The sequence below is a fragment of the Arachis ipaensis genome, chromosome B10 (genome assembly GCF_059453495.1).
Source record: "Arachis ipaensis isolate K30076 ecotype BB chromosome B10, ASM5945349v1, whole genome shotgun sequence".
Classification (NCBI taxonomy): Eukaryota; Viridiplantae; Streptophyta; class Magnoliopsida; order Fabales; family Fabaceae; genus Arachis; species Arachis ipaensis.
This window is the reverse complement of record NC_142435.1, coordinates 141,355,128-141,381,023: the sequence shown is the minus strand read 5'-3', so window position 1 is coordinate 141,381,023 and position 25,896 is coordinate 141,355,128. Positions and strand designations below refer to the sequence as shown.

The window sequence follows — 25,896 nt, the reverse complement described above, 5'->3', positions numbered from 1 at the left end:
TTGGCACTTTTTCACAAATTTCGTGGCATCTTTCTGCAAGGTCAGCCAGTAGAATCCAGCTCGGATCACTTTCCTGGCTAGTGACTAGCTCCGAGATGATTCCCGCAGATCCCACTGTGGACTTCTTTCAACACTTCGGCGGTTCTTGAGGTCGGTACACACTTTAATAATGGTGTTGATATCCCCCTTCTGTAGAGGATATTTCCCACCAAAGTGTAATGTTGTGCTTCCTTTCGGATCTTCTTAGCCTCTTTCTTCTCCTTGGGGAGGATGTCAAATTTCATGTATTCGACCAAGGGGTTCATCCATCCGAGGTTTAATCCGACTACCTCAAGGACCTCTTGTTTGTCTTTTTCTTTTACTACGGAGGGTTTCTGGAGAGTTTCTTGGATCAGGCTTCTGTTATTCCCTCCTGGCTTGGTACTTGCCAACTTGGATAGGGCGTCTGCTCTGCTATTTAGATCCCGAGTTATGTGTTTGACCTCGGTTTCTACGAAGCGCCCAAGATGTTCCAGAGTTTTTTCCAAGTATCTTTTCATATTTGGGTCCTTTGCCTGATACTCTCCACTTATCTGGGAGGTCACCACTTGCGAGTCGCTGTATATCATCACTTTTGTAGCACCGACTTCTTCCGCCAGCTTCAATCCAGCAATCAAGGCTTCATACTCTGCCTGATTATTTGAAGCTGGGAATTCAAATTTGAGGGAGACCTCTATCTGGGTTCCTCTTTCATCCACCAGTATTATGCCTGCACCGCTTCCTGTTTTGTTTGAGGATCCATCTACGTAGAGTTCTCATGTAGTTGGTTTCTCCTCTTGGTCTCCTGCATACTCTGCGATGAAGTCGGTGAGGCACTGGGCTTTAATCGCCGTCCGAGTTTCATACTTCAAGTCGAACTCGGAAAGCTCTATTGCCCATTGAACCATTCTCCCTGCAACATCCGTCTTTTGGAGGATTTGCTTCATGGGTTGGTTCGTGCGGACTCTTATTGTGTGAGCTTGAAAGTAAGGTCGTAGCCTTCGTGAGGCTACCACTAAGGAGTAGGCGAACTTCTCTAGTTTGTGGTACCTTAGCTCAGGGCCTTGTAGAACTTTGCTGATGAAATATACTGGATGCTATCCTACCTCGTCCTCTCTTATCAGGGCCGCCGAGACGGTCTTGTCTGCTACAGATAAGTATAGGACGAGGTCTTCCCCAGCTGTAGGTCGGGTCAGAATAGGAGGTTGGCTCAAGAATCTTTTGAACTCCTGGAATGCCTCCTCGCATTCAGGAGTCCATTCGAATTGACATCCCTTTCTCAATAAAGAGAACAGTGGAAGGGATTTTAGTGCTGATCCTGCCAAGAATCTGGAGAGGGCTGCAAGTTGGTCATTCAGCTGCTGGACCTCTCTTAAGCAAGTCGAGCTTTTCATTTCCAGGATAGCTCTACACTTGTCGGGATTAGCTTCGATCCCTCTTTGTGTTAGCATAAACCCTAGGAATTTTCCTGCCTCTACCGCGAAGGCACACTTTGCGGGATTTAGTCTTATCCCGTGTAACCTTATGGTGTCGAAGACTTGTGAGAGGTCTGCCAAGAGGTTGACTTCTTTTTTGGTCTTTACCAGCATGTTGTCGACGTATACTTCCATTAGGCTCCCAAGGTGAGAGACAAACACCCTATTCATCAGCCTCTGATATGTGGATCCTGCGTTTTTCAATCCAAACGGCATGACCACGTAGCAAAAATTAGCTCTGGGCGTGATGAATGATGTTTTCTCCTGGTTTGGCTCATGCATCGGGATTTGGTTATACCCCGAGTAGGCGTCCATGAATGACAAGTATTGATACCCCGAGCTGGAGTCTACCAGGGTGTCAATACTTAGCAGTGGATAAGGGTCCTTGGGACAGGCCTTGTTTAATTCGGTATAGTCGACACACATTCTCCATTTACCATTTTGTTTTTTGACTAGCACTACATTGGCTAGCCATGTTGGGTACTTGACTTCTCTAATGAAGCCGGCTTCTAAGAGCGCTTGTACTTGTTCTTCTACTATTAGGGCTCGTTCTGGGCCGAGCTTGCGTCTTCTTTGTTGTACAGGTCGGGACCCGGGGTAAACCGAGAGCTTATGGGACATGAGCTCGGGGTCTATCCCAGGCATGTCAGAGGCCTTCCAGGCGAAGAGATCGGAATTATCTTTTAGGAGCTTAGTCAACCCTTGTTTTAGGATTTCCCCTAGGTTGGCCCCTATGTGGGTATTTTTTTCCTCCTCTTCGCCGACCTGTATCTCCTCGGTTTTTCCTCCCGGTTGTGGACGCAGCTCCTCTTTGGCCCTTGCGCCTCCGAGCTCTACTGTGTGAACTTCTCTGCCTTTTCCTCTCAGGTTTAGGCTTTCATTGTAGTATTTCCTTGTCAATTTCTGATCTCCCCTTACCGTTACTATCCCCGCTAAGGTTGGGAATTTCATACAAAGGTGAGGAGTGGATACCACCGCTCCGAGTCGATTAAGGGTAGCTCTGCCAATTAAAGCATTATATGCTGACCCTACATCGATGACTATGAAGTCTATGCTCAGAGTTTTTGATTTTTCCCCTTTTCCAAAGGTGGTGTGGAGGGGCAAAAATCCTAGTGGCTTTATTGGCGTGTCGCCTAGTCCGTATAAGGTGTCGGGGTAGGCTCTTAATTCTTTCTCATCCAACCCTAGTTTGTCGAAAGCGGGCTTAAAAAGAATGTCCGCTGAGCTTCCCTGGTCTACTAGGGTTCTGTGGAGATGAGCATTTGCTAGGATCATAGTTATTACCACTGGATCATCGTGTCCAGGGATTATTCCTTGCCCATCTTCTTTTGTGAATGAAATGGTTGGGAGGTCGGATGACTCTCCTCCGACCTGGTAGACTCTCTTAAGGTGTCTTTTGCGGGAGGATTTGGTGAGTCCCCCTTCCGCGAACCCCCTGAGATCATATGGATATGTCTCTCCGGAGTCTGCGGTGGTGGGTCTCTTCTATCCATATCATCTCGCTTTCTCTTCCCATGACTGTCCGACCTTTCTATGAGATATCTGTCAAGCCGACCTTCTCTAGCCAGCTTTTCTATTACATTTTTAAGGTCGTAGCAGTCGTTTGTGGAGTGACCATATATCTTATGGTACTCACAGTAGTCGTTGCGGCTCCCCCCTTTTTTATTTTTAATGGGTCTGGGGGGTGGCAGCCTTTCCGTATTACAAATCTCTCTGTATACATCCACTATGGAGACTTTTAGAGGAGTATAAGAGTGATATTTTCTTGGTCTATCGAGACCGAGTTCTTCCTTCTTCTTAGTTTCCCTCTCCCTTTCTTTTGTTGAGGGAGGGTGTCCAGGTCGCCAGCTTGGGTCTCTCAACTTAGCATTTTCCTCCATGTTGATGTACTTTTCGGCTCTTTCCTTTACATCACTTAGAGAGATGGGGTGTCTTTTGGATATGGACTGTGAGAAGGGACCTTCTCTAAGCCCGTTGACTAACCCCATTATGACCGCCTCTGTGGGCAGGTCTTGGATCTCTAAACATGCTTTGTTGAACCTTTCCATATAGGCTCGTAAGGATTCTCCGACCTCCTGCTTTATTCCCAGGAGGCTTGGTGCATGTTTTACTTTGTCTTTCTGGATAGAGAACCTCATCAAGAACTTCCTTGAGAGGTCTTCAAAACTGGTAACCGACCTCGGGGGGAGGCTGTCGAACCACTTCATCACCGCTTTCGACAAGGTTGTCAGGAAAGCTTTGCATCGCGTAGCATCAGAAGCGTCAGCCAGATACATCCGACTTTTAAAATTGCTCAAATGATGCTTCAGATCAGTGGTTCCATCGTAGAAGTCCATATCGGGGCTTCTAAAGTTTCTCGGAACTTTTGCCCTCATTATGTCCTCGCAAAAGGGATCTTCCCCCCTAGGGGCGACTCTTCTCTACCGTCGCGGGAGTTCTGACCTTTGAGAGAGGATTCTAACTTTAAGAGTTTTCTTTCTAACTCTTTTCGCCGCTCCATCTCCTCTTTTAGGTTCTTTTTGGTTTCCTCTTGTCTCTCCCGTTCCTGTTCTAACTGTTCGAGGCGACTGTGAACTAGCCCCATGAGCTCAGTTGCATGGGATGGTCCCTCTTTCTCCGATTCGCGTCCTTCTGAAGAATTCACCTTCGGATTTTTTATTCTGGAGGTGCCTTCCCTGTGTTGGTCATTGGCTTCCTGGTGAAGGGTCAAGTTTGCCTCATTGTTTCCGGTGTTCAGATTCTCTTGTTCAGAATCTGTCTCTACATGACCCTCATCAGGGGATCTGTCTGCCATTACTGGTTGATCTCTCGGGTCCCCGGCAATGGCGCCAATGTTACGGTGGGTAACCGGAGATTAATGGGCTGGATGGCGTTGGTTGGCCCAAACGTATGAAGGAGGAGGCTTTCAAGGGGGTCTGAAACTCGGTGCCCTCCGTCCGACCTGTGCGTGCGAAAGAATGGGGGGTGGTACCTGCAAAGACACTCCGATGCCTAAGTCAGCAAGGGTGTTAGCAGGTCTAGAGAGTATTGGGACTTAGAGATACCTGAGGGGTGTCAGTGTATTTATAGTGGTGAACCAATAACCACCGTTGGAGTAGTGCCACCTTTCTAGGGTGTTAACCGTCCCTTTATCTTAGGGAAGTTAAGATATGGCTCGTGAAGTGGTTAGAGAGATTCTAGGGGCAGTTACTCATTCAAATGAGTGCTTATCTGCCAGCTAACCCTCGTTCCCGACTTCTTTGGAGCAAGTCGTGACGAGTACCGATTTCGTAGTGGCTGATCTGGTGAAAGGTGAGGTCAACCTTTTGGGTTAGGCCTTTTTATTTGGATCCTGGGCCTTATTCGTTGGGTCAGGGTATAAACAATATATATATATATATATATATATGATATTTTAGGTATTAATTATTATTATCTATTAACTTATTTTAAGTTTTAAATTATTAAAATATTAGATATTAATTATATTCTGTTTACCATGTTAAGCCTTTAGACATAATCCCAATTTAATTTTAGACAATTGTAAGAAGCAAATATATATATAATATTAAATTAGAAGAGTAGATTTTAATTTTACATAAAATAATATAATAGATATAGAGTATAAATAAATTTACTTGACAAATATAATTATTCATAGTATGATATTTTATTATTTTATTACGATAACATATCTGTGTGCATTGACTCCCTATATAGCAATAACACACACACACACACACATTTTATTATTTTATTACGATAACATATCTTTATGCATTGACTCCCATATTTTTGTTATTTTTCCATTACATGACATATTTATTATTATATTTCAAATTTAGAGTTTCTTTGATCTAACATTGCAGTGAAAGAATAATAGTTTTTTATTTAAATAAAATATTTGGGCTTCTATATTACCTGATTCTCCTAAATGGTTTTCTTGAACGTGAATCCCCTAAACCATATAATATATAAATCGTCCTAGGGTCGTGTGTTTTAATGAATATATAAATCATTGTACCCTGGGACGATTTATGCATGAATTGCATAGGTGAATAAGGCATAAATCGTCCCAATCCACTGTGTGTTACGAATAACATGTAAATCGTCCTAACCTAGGATGATTTATGCATTTTAACCTAAAACACTCTACTCTGGCACGATTTACGTGCTTCTTCCTAACCTTCTACCCCCTAACACGATTTACGTACAAATCTCAAACCTACAAGCCCCTAGAACGATTTATGTGAAAACTTTTATGTGTAATTCGAATTCTAACTCATTTAGAGTAAAAAGACGTGTTTCTTTAATATATGACAACCATTTTTTGATGCAATCACACCATATTTACTACTATATCAAATTTGAGTTCAATTAAGAAGTTAATTTTTGGGTAAAAAACTAAAATAAGGCATGCAGAGATTCATTAAACACCATTCAGCCAAAAGAAAAATTGATTCACTAATCAACCAATGCACAATTTAATGTAGTTCGAATCAACTCATTTCGAACTTGACTTGAATGTAATTCGAATCATGCAACTTCGAATTACATGCAAACGTGAAACATACATAATTCGAATTGATGCAATTTGAATTACTATCACATGTGAATTCAACATAATTCAAATTGAACTGGTTCGAATTACTCCCAAGTGCCAAGTCTTATGTAATTCGAATGATGTTGATTCGAATTATACATTGTACAATAAGATACTAGAAAAATATTATATAATATAAAAAATATACTAAAAAAAAGTATAAAATAAGATTATAACAAATTAATTTTAGTATAAAATTATTAAATATAAATTAATTTTAACTCCTATTAGTACATTGAATTAAAAATAACATATAAAAATGTACTTGTATTTATTAAATTTTAATAACATATAAAAATTTAATGACTTTTAAATATTCTTTTTATAATAGGAGTACATTTTTATATACTTTAAATACTTTATAAAAAGAATATTTAAATACTTTATAAAAAGATTATTTAATAAAGTGTGGTGTATGTTTATCATACAAAAATAAAGTGTTCGCGCCAATATAATAACATTATAACATTTTAAATCAATTTTTTTTAGGATTTTAGATTAAAAAGCAGCACATGGAAAAGTATTATTGATATTTTAAAGCTAACTTGATTAAAAAAGATAGAACTGCATTTTTTAGGATTTTATGTACATAATTAGGCTAATTTTTTTTTAATATTGATAAAAAATGTGTGTTACACTATGTTATTTGGTTTCAGGTAAGTTTTATTCTATTATAATTTTTTTTTACTTTTCAGAAGACACAAATCTAAAAAAATTTATAAAATTAATATATAATTTTTACTAATAATCAAGTGTTAAATGTTGATTAGAAATTAATTTTTAAATTAAAAAATTATTGTTAAATACAAATAAAAATCGTCCTAGAGATACGTGAGTTTGGGATTTGCACGTAAATCGTGCCAGGGTAGAGTGTTTTAGGTTAAAATGCATAAATTATCCTAGGCTAGGACGATTTACGTGTTATTCGTAACACACAGTGGCCTGGGACGATTTATGCCTTATTCACCTATGCAATTCATGCATAAATCGTCCCAGGGTATAATAATTTATATATTCATTAAAACACATAACCCTAAGACGATTTATATATTATATGGTTTAAGGGATTCACGTTCAAAAAAACCATTTAAGGGAATCAGGTAATATAGAAGCCCAAATATTTTATTTAAATAAAAAACCCAAAGAATAACAAGCAAAAAATGAAAAAAAAAATATGGGAACATTCTAAACATGGGTACTGCTAATCTTTTTTTCTTTAGTTTTCAAATATATTATTTATTTTGTTCATTTAGAGTAATAACTAAATTTATTATAACTATAGTAAAATTATCTTTAAACTATTAGTATTATTAGTAAATTTTTAAAATTATTAACATATTATTAGTATATATAATAAGCAGTAAAATTTTTTTCATGTTTATTATTTAAAAAATTTATAATTTTTACCGTCTTTATTCTATTTTTTTTTCATACCTAATGACTATTGATTACGATCCTATTAATAGTATCACCTATAGTAGATTATACGAAGAAAAAGTCTGAAAAATAAAGATAAGAATTATAAGGCTATAAAAAGTTCCATTCAAGTTTGACAAGAGTAAGACTGTTTACATAGAAATAGTTCTAATAGATGATAAGATTAATTGATTCATTTACTAATTTTTTTCAAGTAATGCTAAGTTCAATTTATAAATAGAGTTTAATTTTGATGCACTGACAGTATAAAACGTTTTACATAGTCATGCAATCACATCCGTTCTTTTGGATGACCATTCACGCGGTCAATGTGAAATATATTTATTTTTATTGATGTGTCATTACGTAATTGGATACACGTGTAAAACTACTTTACACTGTCAGTGCATCAAAATTAAATTCTTATAAATATTTGTAGTTCATATTTTAAGTTAATTTTATAAGTACACCATTTCACAAGTCAAAGACAATTCTTTTTAGTAGCTTTGTAAATGCTAATAGCTTTTATATTTAATTTATTTTACAATACGATAAAATTCATTGTTCAATCAAGTCAAAGACAATTCTTTTTAATAGCTTTGTAAATGTTAATAGCTTTTATATTTAATTTGTTTTGCAATACGATAAAATTTATTGTTCAATCAAAAATTATTTGACAAAAATATTTGAGAATGAATTGGTAGAAAGGAAAGTCTATGTCTTCTCAATTTTTGAGATCGAGAAATCAAGCGGAATATATCTTCTGACTGTACACACGTGCAAAATATCTTTTAAGATGGAGTCATGTATAGTACATTTGGTCGATGATCGTAAAATTATGGATAATCATTTTAATTTGCTTGCTCATGCTGATATATTGAAACAAACAAATGAACGATTCTACTTATTTGGTACGTAATTAATTTATATTAACTCACACAAAATTATTTTCCTTTTGATTTTAAGTTTTGCCAGAAAATTGTATAATAGCATCATTTTATCGATAACAAAAATTTTAACAGTTTATTTATGAAAATATTTAAAATTGTATTGTGACTTTTTTTAAAGGTATATCCTTTTATTAATATACTATTGTTAGTTTTATCGTTTAATATAAAATAAATCAGTAAATTATTTTTATTTTATACACGTTCGAAGTTATAATTTCTTATATTATTCACTCATTTGTCCTTAATTTGGTACTTTTAATTCAATTTTTTTGTTCAATTAGATGTTATTAGATTCTTGACTAGAAAAGAAAAACTCATATCATCATCAAAAATAGAGAGAAGTGACTAATACATTGTGATTGATCTTCATAATTTGCAGTATGTAAAATTTTAATATGAATATTTTTTTAGGTTATAATTATGTGTTGTGGTGCAAATTTTTTTTTCTTTATATATTACTACTTACTCCCTTAATTCTCGCTTTCATTCAAAAATGAGAAAAATAAGATGTACACTATGAGATCAATTTACAATCCAATTACTTGATCATCTATGTGATCACCAAGCAACCAAATACATAATTTATTCTCTAATTTATAAAATTTAACAAAGACATTGGTAAACATATTGGTTTCGCATTTATTTATATATTTTATTTATTTATGTTATATTTATAATTATATTATATCTATTTTTATCAATATATTTTTTTTTAAATATCGTTAATATTAACACATTGTGTATTAAATAAATTAAATGATAGAAACACGTAACTATTTTTTTTTTCAGTCAAGATTAAGTAAAATACTGTAATTTAGACTTGCAATATCAACATATTAATAATAAAATAAAGAAAAAAATATAATATTATATCAAAAAATTTTTTAAATCATAATTATAATTTATAATTGAAATCATAATTTAAATATTTTAAACGAGATAATTTCATTTAGAAAATTCATAATCCAAACATTATTTTTATACTCTTAATAGCTACATTCGAGTTAATACATTTAATATTATATTTAAAAAATACAAATAACGCATATCATATTATTTATTTATTAATTAAATTATTACAATTTAAATTAATTTTAATAAAATAATTTAAAATTATAATTTTAGTATTATCAGGTGCACAGATTATTACACTTGTATTCATCTAAAAAGTCGCCGTTCGAATCTCCCTATTTGGTAAATTTTTTTTATTTTTTATAAAGATGACTGCACGAGTTTTTATATTAGATTTGTTGTTAGACCATTAATTCTCGCTAGTATATATAAAATGAAAGCAACGACATATTTCACGCTCGTTATTCAGAGCCGTAAGGGAAAATCGGAAGCAAAGGAAAAGAGAAGAGAAGAAGAAAACAAAATTTGCTAAAAACACTTTTCCCCCTATCCTCTTTCTAGTACTTACCGCCCCTCCCGCTCGCAACCCCCTCCACCGCCTCTCTCTCTCTCTCGTCGCCGCCGCCGCCTCCTCCACCCCTGCCTCGCCCAGGTCGGTGCCCTACTGCTGCGTTTTAGGGTTCATAAGAAGTTTCTAGAGAATATAACAGTTTTTGAGAATTGTGCCTTCTACCTGTTTGATAATAGTCCTAGTGATGTCTGGCTATGTTCTTAGCTGATGCTCTTTTTCCTTTAATCTATACTTCCTATTTTCAGCTTTTCATGATTTTAGTAGTGAAGCTGAAAGTGAAAACAATGGAATTTAATAATTTTCGTTGATTAATCACAGTTCTTAAATATAATTAAAAAACTAGTAGGTATTGATATGTCAGACTTTTATAAGGGTGTTTGAGAAATCCCTTTTTCCCTCGTTAGTTTTATTATTTTATTTACAAAAATTGTGAAGCTATGAAACACCGCAAGTAAGAGAGGAAAACATCCGGGGTCAGATTTGTTTACAGAGTTCTAATAACTTTTTTTAAGTCGCAAATTCATCCAGAATGATCTGACATAGAGTATGATTTTGCGGTTCGCAGGAGTTAATGCTTGAATTTTAGGTGCCTTTTGATTCAATGATGATGAATGCAACAATTCAAGTTACCGTGGCGAATCCTCAGGTTTATTTCAGTAATGCTTCTGTGGGTCGCCGGCTTCCTTTGACACCAGGTGCATTGCAAATGAGTTGGGATCCTCTTTCCATGGGGACTTCCTTGTGCCCACTAGTAAAACCTCTGTCTAACATGCGATGTGCACCCATATTAAAATCTCGGAAACCACTCCATGTTTGTTTAGCCGGTGGACAAGGAATGATGGAAAATAATCAGGTAATGCACATTCATTTGGGTTATATATATTTGGCATTTATCGTTTTAGCATTATAGATGCTTAATTTTACTTTAGATGATCTTGAAGAAACTTAAAATTTATTTTCTTAAGCCATTGGTTGGGTCTTTGCCTAATCAACTTGGAATAGTTCTTAGTTACAACATGAATAATGTGCAAGTGGCATTGGAACTGGGTAGGTGAATGAGTATAGTGTAGTGTAGTTTAGCTAAGGAAAAAAAATCCCATGATACGTTTTCAACGGTGAAATTAGTAATCTGGGCCAAATCAGATCAATGGACAAGATGACTAGAAGTAGCACTTTAAATAACTCTCAAGCAGTCAAGCCATTTCCTATTATAATCTTTTACAAAAAACATGTTGTGGGGTATGTAATAGATGATACAGGGTAGCTTAGATGCTCTAGCTTCTTCACTTAGTATTATATATCTAGGTTGATATTTTGGTTGATTTGATGTAACTAGGATGGCTCGTGGACATCTTTTGACAAAACTATGGAACAATTTAAGGGACAGTCCCTTGAGGATTTATTCCGACAGGAAATTCAAAAGGGGGGAGGTGGGGCCAAGCCACCACATGGAGGTGGTGGTGGTGGTGGCGGCAGCTCAGGTGGATCAGATGATGGACGCTTTGGGTTGTCAGATGAGACTCTCCAAGTCGTTCTAGCAACAATCGGCTTTCTGTTTGTGGTACTCTCTCTGTCTCTTAAGCGTGTGTGTTGCATGAATTGAGCAATTATTATAGTTCTCATTCTTTATTTAGTGTGGTTGAAGGAAAAGCTATAAGGGATGTAGGCAAGTAGCTAATAATTGCTGTAATATTGTTCTTGTGTATACTTAATGAAAGATAACTGCCACTCGGAGCTGTGTTGAAAATTTAGAATGATCAACTGTTACTAAGAGCTGCTACCTGCTTGCTGAAGTTTGATTTACAAGTTTTATATATTGTATATGCTGTATATGCCATATCTCATTGGGTAGCATATTGTCTTTTACAGTATATTTGTGTCATCGATGGCATGGAACTTGCAAAGCTAGCTAGGGACGGCATCAACTATATGATAACTGGAAAGCAAAGTATTCGATTAAAGCGTGCGGCATACAAATGGACACGTCTTTACAGGATGTTGACAGAAAAGAAGGAAGCTGACAAGCGTCAGTCTGAGAACGCCTCAACTTCAAGCAACACTTCTTACTACAGAAATGCCATTAGGAATTACATGGAACCAAATTCAGATGAATGATTGTTGACTGTGTATATTCCTGTTCTCCCTTGTTTAATTAGTGGAGCTACGCTTGCAGTTAGATCAATTCATATGAGCTAGGATGGTTTTCTTCTTTAAGGCATAGGGAGCATATTCAACATTCATACGATGTGTCAACATTTGAGAATTACAAACTTTCCAAATAAATTCAGAAGCAATTTTGGGTGGAAGTGGAACATTATGTTGGTGAACTTGATTAATGGATCCATCATAGAAAGTCTTGTCTGATTCCATTTAATTCAAGAGTTCACTTAAGATGCATCGTTAGTGTTAACTTTGTTTGCACTGTGGCCAAATGATAGCATGCAACCAGGATAAAATAGGGTAGTTTGTTTTTGAATTATAGGATGTGCAAATTCATATCTGCTGAGGTGCAAATATAATGATCAGTTTAGATTTTAGATTTTGCTTCCTATAAATAATTTTGGTTTTCATAAATTATTATTATTTTCCCTTTTTGTGTTTGTGTACGCCAGAGTGTGCGTGCACGATTTTAGTATCATTCCCTTGTATGATTTAAGGAGGCTTTGCAAAGCACCATGACAAGTATGCCATTTCAGGTTAAAAGGCACTCAGAAATTGACTTGTATGATAATGATGAGACAGAAAAAATGTGAGCATTCTTACACGAGAGTTCTGCATATGTCAAAGATAAAAATAAAAAAAGTAGGTATAAGTAGTTCTTTCCTTACATAAAATTCGCTACAATCGGGGTATTTATCAATTAAGCAGGAAAGCCCTAAACTAATTCTACAAATATGGATTCAACTATATTACATGTGTATAAATAATCAGGAATCTCTTTTATAATGATAAAAAACTTTTAATTTCCAAAACAAACATTATTTCTGAGATCCACTTCTTCATTTGAGTTTCTTATCTGTTAGGGAAACTTTCTGAGAATCCAAAAAAAAAAAAAAAAAAAAAAACGGATTTTGCGAAATAATATTTTTAATTTATTTTGGGAATTAATTTTTTTTATGTTTTATAAGAAAAAAAAATCCTAAATAATTAACTACTAAATCATTCATTCGTATACAATACATATTAAAAATAAACTAAAATATATATGCTATATAAATGCGTAATATTTGATTTGATGACTAATTTTTAATAGGTACTAAACACATAGCATTCTTGTATCGTAACTGATTGACAAAATCATTAAAAAAACAGTAGTTCAACAAAATTATTAAACAAACTATTTAGTTTAGATAATTTTGCTGAACTATTCTAATTTTTTCATATAAATATAACGTTAATTTGCAGTTTTTATTGATAAAATACAAAAATATCACGTATTTATATTTATATTTAAGCTTTATAAGTAATACTATCAAATTTTATTCATAATTACAACAAATTTTACAAATAATATAATTAAAAATTTATATTTTTTTAGACTTGTATCAAAATTTTTTTGACAAAATTAAAGATAACTACAAAATATAATTAACGTTTGACAATGAAATAATAATATAGTTATTTATCAAATAAGAAAAAAAAATACCATGGTGTTGTGTGGTGGTTGTAAATTGTAACACTCTAACTTTTAGCACGTGATGATCGTACTAAAAGTAAAGAGTTACTAACCTATTTTTCTTATTAATATTTATATATTTAATATTGAACCTTTAATTCGATATCACGTCTCAATTTTTAAGAAAATGCCTAAAAAGTTTGTTTTTATTAACTAAAATCAAATATCAAAGATCCCCAAACAATACTAATCACATAATTATTAATAATAATAAATATTGTACAAAAAAATAAAAAAGAATTCAGATACAATTCCTATCCCTCTGAATAAAATAAAATCTTAAATAACAAGGGTGAGGGAATTCTCTGAAAGCAACTCAATTCATAACTTAACTCAAATAAAACTAATAACCGTCCGCAACTTTAAGCTGAGCCTTCGAACCTGTGTCACTGAAAGGGTGGAAGATTTTGGGGTGAGAACAAACCACACGTTCTCAGTAGGGAATGGGAATGCCGTAGAAGTAATGAATTTAATGCAAATAATTAACTTTACTCAATAAAACTATATTTTTATCAAACCTTTTGAAAATACTTTTTACTATTACTTTATATAATTAATTATCTTCTTTAAATTCCGAACTTATGACAAATCTCAATCACAACCTCAATACTTAGTCATCTTAATACACAAACTAATAGCACAGGAAACAGATCAACACACAAACAAATAGCAATAAGACAAACAAGTCAAACAGCACAATCGCAAAGAAGTAATACAGGCAAACACAACCAAATACCAATGTGCAAACAACATGATGCATATCTATTCCTAATGCAGGCCATGAGCTCATGTGTCGGTTGCCTACCCGCTCCCGACATTACCCGGGCACAAATCCCAGATATGGCTTTCCAGATGCATACAGTGTGCTTGTAAGTCGTACGGCTAGGCCGCATACAGTGTGACTTTAAGTCGTACGGCTAGGTCGCATACAGTGTGACTTTTCAAATCAATAAGCGTACATCTGGAAAACAGTTCTCGGTGTGTAGGCGTCCCCACTATACATTTGGCACTAAGGCCCAAACAATGTCACATCTGCTCTGTGGCAGACAGTCTCTTAAAGTTTTTCTTTATCTTTGCTCTCTACTCTCCTGTGGCAGAGATTCCTTTAAGTTAATATATTCTTTAAATCCTTATTCTCTGCTCTCCTGTGGCAGAGATTCCTTTTCTTAAAAAAACGAACTCAAAATAATACTTTAAACAAAATCTCTCCTTACAAAATTGAATTTAAAAATATTATGTTTTTCTTAATAAATCGAGTTTTTTTTAAAAAAAAAAGTAGAGTACACATTTTCTCAACTAAATAAATCTTAAATAATTTAATTTTCCAAAACCAAATTTTTAAAATAACTTTTCAAATAAAACCTCAGATTTTATAAAATTTCGGCAGCATTTCCTCGAAAATTCTCAAATCAGCGAAATTTTTAATAATCAGAAAACAGTCACAAATAAACCGTCATCACAATAAATCTAGACCGAGCACAAGCCTAAATCAATTCAACGCTCAACACAATATCATCCAATCGAATTAACATATCCAGTAACCAATAATTTCTCAAACAAGCTTGCAACGATATCCACCATCATTAAGTGAATCTCAATTCCACAACAATCACATTTTCACAACCTCAATCCAAGCTTAATTCCACCAAACCAGTTAATCTCTCATAACAACCAAACCAGTCACATTCACAGCAATAATCCATACTCAATAACATTACTATTATTAATATATATATATATATATATATATATATATATATATTTACAATTATTCAATTAACTTTGTAGGCATTCTAAATTAAAAACGTTTATCTTTAAAAATAAATCCCCTACCTTCGTACGAAATCAAAATCAACGAAAATTTTGGAGAAACTTTCTGACCAAGTTGCTGAAAAAGAAAACGTCAGAAATCATCTGTGCCTCCTAAGACTCCAATTGGCCGAACTCAAGGGAAAGAGGAGTTACATCACCATCAACTTCTACCGGATCAAAGTAACACCAACGTGTAGAGGAGGAGGATACGAACACTTTTACCAGATTAGATTTTTTATTAGAATTACGAATCACAAGAAAATTGGAGTTGAAAGTCACGGTTCCATAGAAGTTTCTTGGTTGCTCTCTCTCGGTCCTTTCTTTTCTTTTTCTTGTATGATTCGATGATGAGGGAAGAGAAAACGAAGAAGATTAAGACTGATGGTGATGATTAGCTTTTATAAGGTAGGTTAGGTGTCATAATAAGATGGATATCTATTCTATTATATAAAAATCGGATGTCTGTACTTAATGATAAAGCTGACGTGGCATACTTCAGAGAGTGTTTCCCGATTTAATTGTTTTATCTCATTCAATACAATTTATTACACTGACTTAATTATATCAACTAATTAATTTGATTAGATATTTAAATATTTCTTTTCTTAATATAATTTATTATAAATTATATTACTTAATTAATTATACTACATTAATTATAATTTGTTATATTAGTGAATTAGTCTTTTCATTTATAAAGTCTAAAATAAAATAAATAAATTATTATTTATTCTAATTAAATTTGTTTATATACTATATATGAATTAATGTCTATTCTATTATATAAAAATCGAATTTCTACATTTAATGGTGGAGCTAATATGGCATGCTTTTGAGAGTGTTTTTCGATTTATTTCTTTTAACTCATTAAATATAATTTATTATGAGATTAATTATATCAACTAATTGATTTGATTAGATATTTAAATATTACATAATTATTATAATTTATATCAATTTATTTTAATAGTATTTCCTAATTTATTTCTTTTAATATTCTGGTAGTATTTTTTAATTTATTAAATCAAATTAGGTATAAATTATGTATATTAATTAATTGATTTGATTAACTTATTAATAATTAAAATAATGAATCTATAAATAAAATAAACAAATGAGATATTTTTAACTAATAATTAAATCAAATTAAATTATATGTATGGAGTCAAATTCAAATTATGTGAATTAAATACTAAACTAAAATATGATCATTTCTTACTTATTCAAATTAAATGCAATAAATACAAATTAATTTTGTTAGATAATCATGATTTTCTGGTCTTCTATATATAGACGGCCAAACAAAATGATAAGAATCATCATTTTTATCGATTTTGTTATTTCAACTCTTCTTTTCTTCTTTTTTTTTTCTTTATGTAAAATTTCTTTTATGGATAAATGAGAAGGTATGTATGAATAATGTTTCGTTGATTGTTTGTTTATAACTCAAAAATATCTCAATTTAAGCCTTATCGTTGCTGATGGAATTGGATGACAATGTGCTCGGCATACTTGCGGCTTAAGAAATCAGGTCATGTGTTCGAGGTGTACCGATGCAAACTTTTGGAGCACTGCCATTGAATTCACTGTGTAGCTACAGCAAATTATGATATAGTGAAAAAACGTTTATGCATGCATGCTATTCTTCTTTATATATGTATCCCTCTATTTTTACAATTCACATCTTTATATATTAGATTCTTTTTGACATTATTTAAATTTGATATTTTTTTTCTATTTTTAAGCTTCTAATCATTTTTTGTCTTAATATTTTGTTCTCATCAATTTCTATATTTTATTTTAGGTTAACTTTGTAGTTCAAATATAATCATTTATGTCATTAATTGACTTGATATTAACAATAAATAATTTGAAAAAGGTATTTTTTTGAAACAATTCACCTAAATTTAAATTATTACGTTAAACAGATGATGATAAATATTTTTGTATTAAATCTCTTATAAAAGAAACTTATTGAAATGTTATGTTATATGATATAATTTGATTATATATATATCTTTTTTATCTCCAATCTAAATTATTTGAATTGTCATATTATTTATTTTTAAATTTAATTAAATATCTAAATATTTTACAATTTAATATAATTTAATTTATATAAATACATGATTTTAAATATTTATATAATAAATTCTAGAGATATTTTTACAAGTTATAATTTTTTATCTGTATATTTAACTTCTAATAATATTTTTTATTTATTAATATATTATTTCTATTATTTGAGTATCCATAACGCATTTTTTCATTGTACAAGTTACTTGGAAAAAAAATGATAAAATTTGATTTATAAAAATTTAAAATTGAGCGTTTACTATGAGTAAACTCAAATTTTAATTTATTTTTTATATTATATAAATATTAAATTCTTTGATTAAACACTTATTTATTTATGATAGGATATTATATATATAACTTTTATATTGGCAATTAAATTTCAATTGCTACACAAAAATAATATATTTTAGGTAATTGTATATTTTTTGTTATTTTAAAAATTATTATATATTTTTAAAATTATTTAATTATGTTTATTCTTTTAAAAGGATTGCTATTATTAGAGAACAACTAATATTTATAATAGTCTAAAATTAAAAAAAAAATAAAAAATAAAAAATATTAATATTCTAAATTTTTGAAGTATAAATCTTAAAATAAATATATATGATTATGATTAATGGTTATAATTGGAGTTTTTATTCTATTCTAATTTTTTTCAGAACATATTTGCCTTATTTAAGTTTTATTTTTTGATTGATTGCTTTTTTTTTTTGGTATACTTAACTGCCGTTAGTTTATATCAATTAAAATTTATACCTTAAATAAAATAGTTATGTGTCTAAAAAAATGAACAAAAAAAATTTTTTATTTTTAATCAAAATTGATGTCGCTTTAGCTTTTTTTCTACATCACATCTTATATTTTTACTATATTTATAAGAGAGTTTTTATTCAAATTAAGAAAATTTTTTAGTTATTTTTCTTTCTTTTAGTTTTAAATATTATTTACTAATATAATAAAAAAATAAAAATAAAAATAATTATTCACATAATTAAAATAAATATCCTAATATATACATGATCTTATGTATACCAAGAATTATTATATATAATAAATAATTATTTATTTTTTTTAATTACTATTTATAAAATTTATTACATAATTTTATCCTCTTAATATCAATATTTAATGAATATAAGATATAAAATATTATTTATATTATTTAACATACAAAACAAATATCTTAAGTCATCATGTAGAACAAGAAGTATAATAGTGCAAATACTTATTTATTTATTCTATTTATCTATTCTATTATATAAAAATTGGGTTTCTACACTTAATGATGGAGTTGAAAGTTATTTTACTTAAAAAAATTGTAAAATGATTATTACTCACTATTTTTAAGTTAAACTTTAATTTTTAGAATAATTTTATAAATTTCTTAATATAATAATTATTTTGTGTTTTTTAAAATATCTAAACATATAATTTTTTTTTTACTTTTATAAATTTTTCCGTGCTTAGCACGGGTTCATACACTAGTATATATATATAACCATACATTTATATGCTTGCATGCCTCCACGTTTCACATCTTTATTTTGCTTTCATATTGTGAATGAATCCACGTTTCATATATATATATATATATATATATATATATAAAATGCATATGAGATCAGCTTTAAATTTTCTTTCTTCATTCCTTAAAGGCTTCGGCAATAATAATAATAATAATAATAATAATAATAATAATAATAATTTTATTTTTTTTCTAAAATATCTTATTATAAAAATAATTTAAAAATCTTAATAAATTTTAAATTTAAACTATCATAAAATTTAATTTAATTATCTTTAAGAGAATAATTTTTTTAAATAAAATAATAAATTATTATTTATTTTTTTTTAAAAAACTCGGGATGTTATATTCCATCTACTTTACAAAAATTTTAGCTCTCGAAAATTCATACAAAAAGAAAGATATTTCATACCACTTCACCTTTTAAACACATTTAAGGAAGAAGCAAATATATCTCAGCATATTTACATATATACAACTTTCAAATACTTTGATGGTCATAGGGCATAACAAGGGTAGAAATGTGGTTGCAAAGCAAAAATAACAAGGCAGGTTCGATGCAAAAGATAACATGGTTCAATCATGTAATGGTAAGGCAAGATAACGAAATGTTATAAAACATGCATGGGGTTAAAATGACATGCTTAACGTCCACACACTAATCTAATCTCACATCAACTTCAGGGCTTCAACTGCCTATATGTCAACATGACATAACTTCACCATTCCCAATCATACCATATTAAACAGATTCTCCATGAATTCTCAACCTCATCAAATATTCTGCAACCCAATAACAGACACAAGTCTAACTTCAACAAAACTCCTTCGCAAAAACCAAGCTCCTCAACATCCTGTGACAAGTCTACCTTATTTTACTTTTTTTTTTAATTTTTTATTTATAGTTAATTATACGGTACTTATGGATTAGAGTCAATTTTTTTTAACTTATCTTTTATAGCAAATTTTAAATTTTAAAAATTTATTTATTTTTACACTTTTTAAATTAAATATTAATTTATATTTTTTTTAGCAAATTAGGCACTATTTTTTAAGCACAATATATTGATAATAATCACTTTTATTTACCTAAAAAATAGAGAGTATAGTACTCTTCTATTCTAAACAATAATAAAAGTACAATATTCAACCGTTTGTTTTAAAAAATTTTAATTCATTTTTGAAAATTGTCTTTGAAAATATATTATTTTAAAATTCTAAAATTTAATTCATCTAAATAATTTATTCTTACCAAAAAATTATTGTGGTAATATTTAAAAAATTTTATTTTTATTCTAGAAGCAACAATAAATATGTATAAAAAATATATTTAAAATTATTTTTTAAAAATATTAAAAATAAATTTCAATACTTTTTAAAAGCATTTGAGGAAAAAATTTAATTTTTATATTCTGTAAATATAAGAGCAGTTTATATCTATAACGAATTCGTACCTAGTTGTGTACAAAAAATAAATAAATTTAATTAAATCATAATAAAAATCTTAAATTTTTTATTTATAAAAAATATACACCGGATTTTGAGAATCACGTTATTCATTTTGTTTTATAAACTGCTATATCCACCAGCAATTTATACATAGTATATAATAAAAAAAGAAAAGTTACAAATATATTCTAATTAAAACCAAAATAGCGATTAACTTTCTCCTCTATCCTAGTTTTTTAGGACAAAATATATTTTAGATTTTAATCATTAAAACCAAAATACTCAGGACAAAAAAACTAAAATAAAATACTAACTAAATAAATAAATAAATAAAAATTTATTTTTAATATATTAATTATATAACATAATTTACACAATTATATAATTATATTTTTTTAAATAATTATTCATGTAATTAATATAAAAAATAATTATTTTTACTGATATAATAAATACACAAGTAAAACTATTTTAAATTAATAAATTTACCGTCAAAAATAAATTTATAATAAATAAACAGTAAAGAAAAAGTAAGATAAGATATGGAATATTTAAGAAAGTTCAAATTGCCACCTCACTGTTCTGCTATCAAATTCCAATGGCTTCCATTCAGTGCTCAGTTTCAGTTGCTTCAGTTCCCAAACTCTCCAACCTCAACACCACCATTCGACCCTTTCCGGTTAACCTCATTCCACCAAACCCTAAACCAAAGTGTGTCTTTAGATGCAGAGCCTCCTCTCCAAGGCTCGGAGATGCTGCAATGAGCGTCGAGAATCTCCGGCGCTTTATTGACCTTAACGTCGGAAATTGGAACGGCTCTTTCTATGTAACATTCTTTTTCATTATCAATTTTTTTTAACTTCCAACCAACCAATTATGCTAAATTACTCTGTTTCTGTACATTTAATAATCTTTTACTTGATTCATTTCCATAGCAATTTGATTCTTGTGGGAATTTGTTGCAACAACTGACTACCAAGCTTGCTGCCAGCTCTTACGGGGAGGATGAGCTTATGAGCCTCATTCAAACGTATGCAACATTTTCTTTTGATTAACCTTTTTCTTTTTCTTTTGTTAAATTCCAAGGGAAATTACAACAAAACTAGATGAATTTTGCTACTTTATTTGTATAAGGTTTATGATGATTTTCCTGGTGTTTGGGCTATACAACACTCGACACTCTTGTATTTATAAAATGTAACATTAACTATTAATGGATAGTTTAGATACAATACTCTATGAGTACTGTTGTGTAATTTATTGCTGTTTTGTTATTTTTGATACAGCATGATGCTTCATAAGGAAAAATATTGTTAAGCTATGGTTAAATTAGTGAATATGAGAAATAAAAAGGTATTCTGGAGTTTGAAAATGGAATTAGTAAAATCTCTATGATCTTAATTCACTGTATTCTTCAATTTTTGAATAAAAACTTAAATAATTTGGTTATGTTTGTCCTTGCAGACTATATATTAAACAGCCATCATCCAGTACTTCAATTTGTGAAGACGACAATGACGATGAGACAGAATGGGGAGAATACAAAATCAAGGAAACCAATATGTTTACTGTTGATAAATATCAACAAGTGAGATTTTCTTCTAAAGCTGGAAATTCATAGCATAAACAACTTCTTTTCTGTTTTTGTTCTTTTGTTGTGAATGTGATTCCAATGCTTCTTTAAAATCTCCATTAAAATTAGTTTGCAGATAGGCTTCTTCCCATCAGAAAAAGCATATGCACTGCGGTATCAAACGGCTGGCATGCTGGAAGCAGTACTAAGGCAAGGAGTGCTTGGAGAAGATGACACCGGTGAAGAATCACCAAAGTAAGGGCTTCTTTCGGCTTTCTACATAACTTTATTCAGGGTACTATTGACATATCTATACATTAGTTGAAAGAAATCAAGGCTGCAGTAGGTAATTATAGTGATGGGACTTGCATTACATGTTAGTATATAGAATAGTGATTACTCAGAGACAGCTTTATAACATTTTGATAACATGCATGGTATCATCAGCTTATGCAAGATTTGATTGATATGTAATGCAAAATGCAGTACAAATTTTTGTGGTTATTTAAGGAGCTTTACGCTATGCTTTTACAAAATTAATTGAGGAATATCCATAGGCAAAGCAGATCCGAAACCAATTGTTTAACATCTGCTTTCAGATCTCTATGTGTGTTAACTGATCTTGATGATAATTTTTTCCACTTGATGAAGTTTTCCTGTTTAGCTTACCCATTTAATCTAAAACATCCTAATATGCAAATAATTAGACTGCGAATGCTCTGCTGTTGTATATTTGTACTGATAACCATAAAAGAGTTTACTGTTTAGTGGTTGGACGCGTCTTTTCCAATATGCTCATGGACACATACATGCACATTAGTTTTGCTACCTTCGTTAGACTTTTTTACAAATATGGTGCAGAAATCTCAAGATTCCCTCGCGCCGACCTTCGGTTGTATGTGAGAATTGCCTGTATTCTCTAGAAAGAGATATGCGAGCAAGAGCGTTTCACATTTTGGAGCCAAAAGGCACTATAGACATGCTTATTGTCTTCCTAGAGGAAAGAAGTGATGGTTCTCCTCCTTTACTTGACTGCACTAAGGTGAAGTTAGTGGATTATGTGCAGCTTTTTGTTCTTTTTTGGTGTTATTTTTGCTGACATTGAGTATTTATTTACAAATAATATAGTTACTTATTTGTTTTTCCATTTTCATTCGTTGCAGGATGGGAAGGATAAGTTTGTACCCTTTCTTGGTAAATGGAAAGGTCATTCTGTCACAAAACGAAGTGGTGTATATGGATCTACAATTGCTGAAGCCGATACAGTTGTGTTACATGAAATAACCGACAATGGCCAACTTATTCAGGTATTTTGCATTTTGTTAACATGCTCTGTGCTATGATCTTGCTTTAAAAAAAAAAAACATTATGATGACATCATAGTCCATTTGGAGATTGACTTTATATTGCTTTCTTCCATTTAGTGTCTCTTTGTTAATGAGATTTAATTGACATTGTCTTCTCTTTTCTCTACACCTCAACCTTTTGGATCTATTGAGTAGTGTCTCCATGTCCCTTCTTTTTGAAAGCACATAAATTGGCTTAAAAATTGTTTGGGACAGGGACAACTAAAATTTTCTCTCTTTCCCTTTCTCCAGTCATCTCTATCTATAATTTGTTGTCAGAAGAGTTTTCCTAATTCTTGTTTTTGTTCTTGTTACTTGGGTATATCAGGATGTTACTTCAACATCTGAAGGGAAAGATGTTACCACCAATGTGCATTGGACCGGAACAATATCGGATAATTTGGTTACATTTGATGGTGGTTACCAAATGATATTGTTGCCAGGTGGCATGTACATGGGGTGCCCTTGTGACGTGGCGAAAAGTGTGGCGGAGTCAAAGTCTTTCCATTTAGAGTTCTGTTGGTTGGAGACACCTAACAAGAGGCAAAGATTGGTTCGCACTTATGATGTTCAAGGCTTGGCTGTCTCATCTACTTATTTTTCTGAGACTAAATTGTGAATGATCAATCTGCTTCACTTCTCTGTGCTTTTTATAGTTGATGATCATGAAGAGAAACCTATGTAATGTAATGCTAAAATTTGTTACCGTTGTATCTTTGATTCTTTGTGATAGGCTGATTAATGATTTAATTCAGATTTATTAGTATGGGGAAGGAAATAATAGGGTAATTCACCTAAAAAATGAAATGGAATTCAATATTACCTAAATGTCCTAAATCAAATAAGGTTATGTGCATGCCCTCATTTTATGTAAATCGAAGTTATTAAGCTCGATTTAAGTATTATTCCATGTAAATCGAATTGAGTATATTCAATTATTCATGTAAACTTCTAATAAATCGAGTTTAATAGCTTCAATTTATATAAAATGAAAACATGCACGAAATTTTATTTGATTTAGAACATTCAAGTAATATTAGATTTTATTTCATTTCTTTAGTTGAATTATCTGAAATAATAAAAGATTAATTTTGATATAAACAAGTTCTGTACTATGCATTTGGAATTTGAAAGTCTACTCTTGTCCATGAAATCCTGAAAACTGGATTTTGTGTTAAAAATTTTGGATAAATATCTTTTAAATCAGAGAAGAATTGTAAAGTACTAAAATAAAAAGTTAATCAACATTAAATTTGTAATTTCTGACGTGTGAATTCTATAATTTTGATTTATCAATTCTCTCAGTCTAAGAGTTTGATAAAAAAGTTTTATAGTGTGTTAAATCAGTTCAATATTTTGTGAACACTAAAACAGGTTTATGAATGCCTTCTTTACATCACGAACACCTTCTTCAATTGGTCAACATTCTAGTTTTAGTTATGCTATTATCGTAGTTCTTTTGCTTACTTAATTTTTCTTTTAGATTTAGGAACTTAGTGGTAGTTTTTCTAATTTGTTGGAATTCTACTTTTTATTATGCCAAGGGCTCAAGTGATTTCTTTCTCAATTGATGAATATTATCTTTAATTAGAATTAAAATACAAATATTGATCAGGTAAAATAAGAACTGCAGTGCTCTTTAAGAATTTGTTTGAAATGCTACAAACTAGAATTTAGTAATTTATTCAATAGTTGATTTTTTTTTTATTTTAAAACAAATAAAAATGAATGATTTAAATTTCTTTAAAAATTTTGATTTCAAGTTTTTTATTTATAAATCAGATAAAAAAGAATTTAATTTTTAAATCAATTTTCACATTTCTCAAACTTAATATTTCAAATGTCAAAAACATCTTTATTTATAATTAATAAATAATTTTGTCAAAGATAAAATTATAAAAAGAAAAATTAACTCATATAAAAGTTATTCCAAACTAAAAAATTGAACTCTATTCTATTAATATATTAAAATTATTTTAAATAACAATATCTTTTTTAAAAGACAATAAAATTATTTTTTCGTATTAAAATGGTTCAAACAAGCCATGAGAAAATAAATAGTTTACTATTGGGGCAAGTAAAGCTCGAGTTTAGGGAATAAATGATACTGAACCTTATAAAATTGATAGGTGAAAATTCAGATGCAATCAACTTCACATGAAATTGATATGAAAAATATGAATCGGAGTTTGAAAAAGGGGAAGGAGTCCTCAACCCGCAACAGATGGAGGAGGATTTATTCAATCACATAGTTTGGGCTCCTAGAACATGCCCCCAATTATATCTTTCAAATCGCCCACACTAACAATCCATTCTTCTCCTCCAAAAGGTGATTTTAGTAAATAACCATATATAATACTTGGACTAAGGGTCAGGTTGGTAATTTTTCTTACCTTCTTTTGCAATCAATTTCGCTACAGCACATGCTGCTCTAGCTAATTGTTCACCCTTTCCGAGTGTGATTTCTATGTTATATATGGCTAGTCCCCATCGTCTAGTGGTCCAGGATATCTCTCTTTCAAGGAGGCAACGGGGATTCGACTTTCCGTGGAGGTAGGGTACTACGAAA

The 25,896-nt window shown here is 30.9% G+C and overlaps 2 protein-coding genes across 2 annotated transcripts; both read left to right on the top strand.

Annotated features, from left to right (window-relative positions):
- Positions 1-9,711: 9,711 nt before the first annotated feature.
- Positions 9,712-12,170, top strand: LOC107623817 (uncharacterized). Its single transcript, XM_016326200.3, has 4 exons — positions 9,712-9,945; positions 10,430-10,717; positions 11,201-11,425; positions 11,734-12,170. The coding sequence occupies exons 2-4, from the start codon at positions 10,466-10,468 to the stop codon at positions 11,977-11,979; spliced, it is 723 nt and encodes a 240-aa protein (XP_016181686.1). The 5' UTR covers positions 9,712-9,945; positions 10,430-10,465; the 3' UTR covers positions 11,980-12,170.
- Positions 12,171-20,982: 8,812 nt separating this feature from the next.
- LOC107624414 (glutamate NMDA receptor subunit epsilon-1, putative (DUF3598)) lies at positions 20,983-24,090 on the top strand. Its single transcript, XM_016326907.3, has 7 exons — positions 20,983-21,234; positions 21,344-21,438; positions 21,873-21,996; positions 22,118-22,236; positions 22,843-23,023; positions 23,145-23,288; positions 23,656-24,090. Exons 1-7 carry the CDS (start codon positions 21,007-21,009, stop codon positions 23,944-23,946), a joined length of 1,182 nt encoding a protein of 393 aa, XP_016182393.1. The 5' UTR covers positions 20,983-21,006; the 3' UTR covers positions 23,947-24,090.
- Positions 24,091-25,896: the final 1,806 nt, after the last annotated feature.

Excerpts from the sequence above, each read along its gene's own strand:
- LOC107624414 (XM_016326907.3), top strand. The coding sequence starts at position 21,007 with ATGGCTTCCATTCAGTGCTCAGTTTCAGTTGCTTCAGTTCCCAAACTC. Across the intron at positions 21,439-21,872 it reads CTTATGAGCCTCATTCAAAC|ACTATATATTAAACAGCCAT; the intron begins GTATGCAACATT and ends TTGTCCTTGCAG. Across the intron at positions 23,289-23,655 it reads ACAATGGCCAACTTATTCAG|GATGTTACTTCAACATCTGA; the intron begins GTATTTTGCATT and ends TGGGTATATCAG.
- LOC107623817 (XM_016326200.3), top strand. The coding sequence starts at position 10,466 with ATGATGATGAATGCAACAATTCAAGTTACCGTGGCGAATCCTCAGGTT. Across the intron at positions 10,718-11,200 it reads GAATGATGGAAAATAATCAG|GATGGCTCGTGGACATCTTT; the intron begins GTAATGCACATT and ends TGATGTAACTAG. Across the intron at positions 11,426-11,733 it reads CAATCGGCTTTCTGTTTGTG|TATATTTGTGTCATCGATGG; the intron begins GTACTCTCTCTG and ends TGTCTTTTACAG.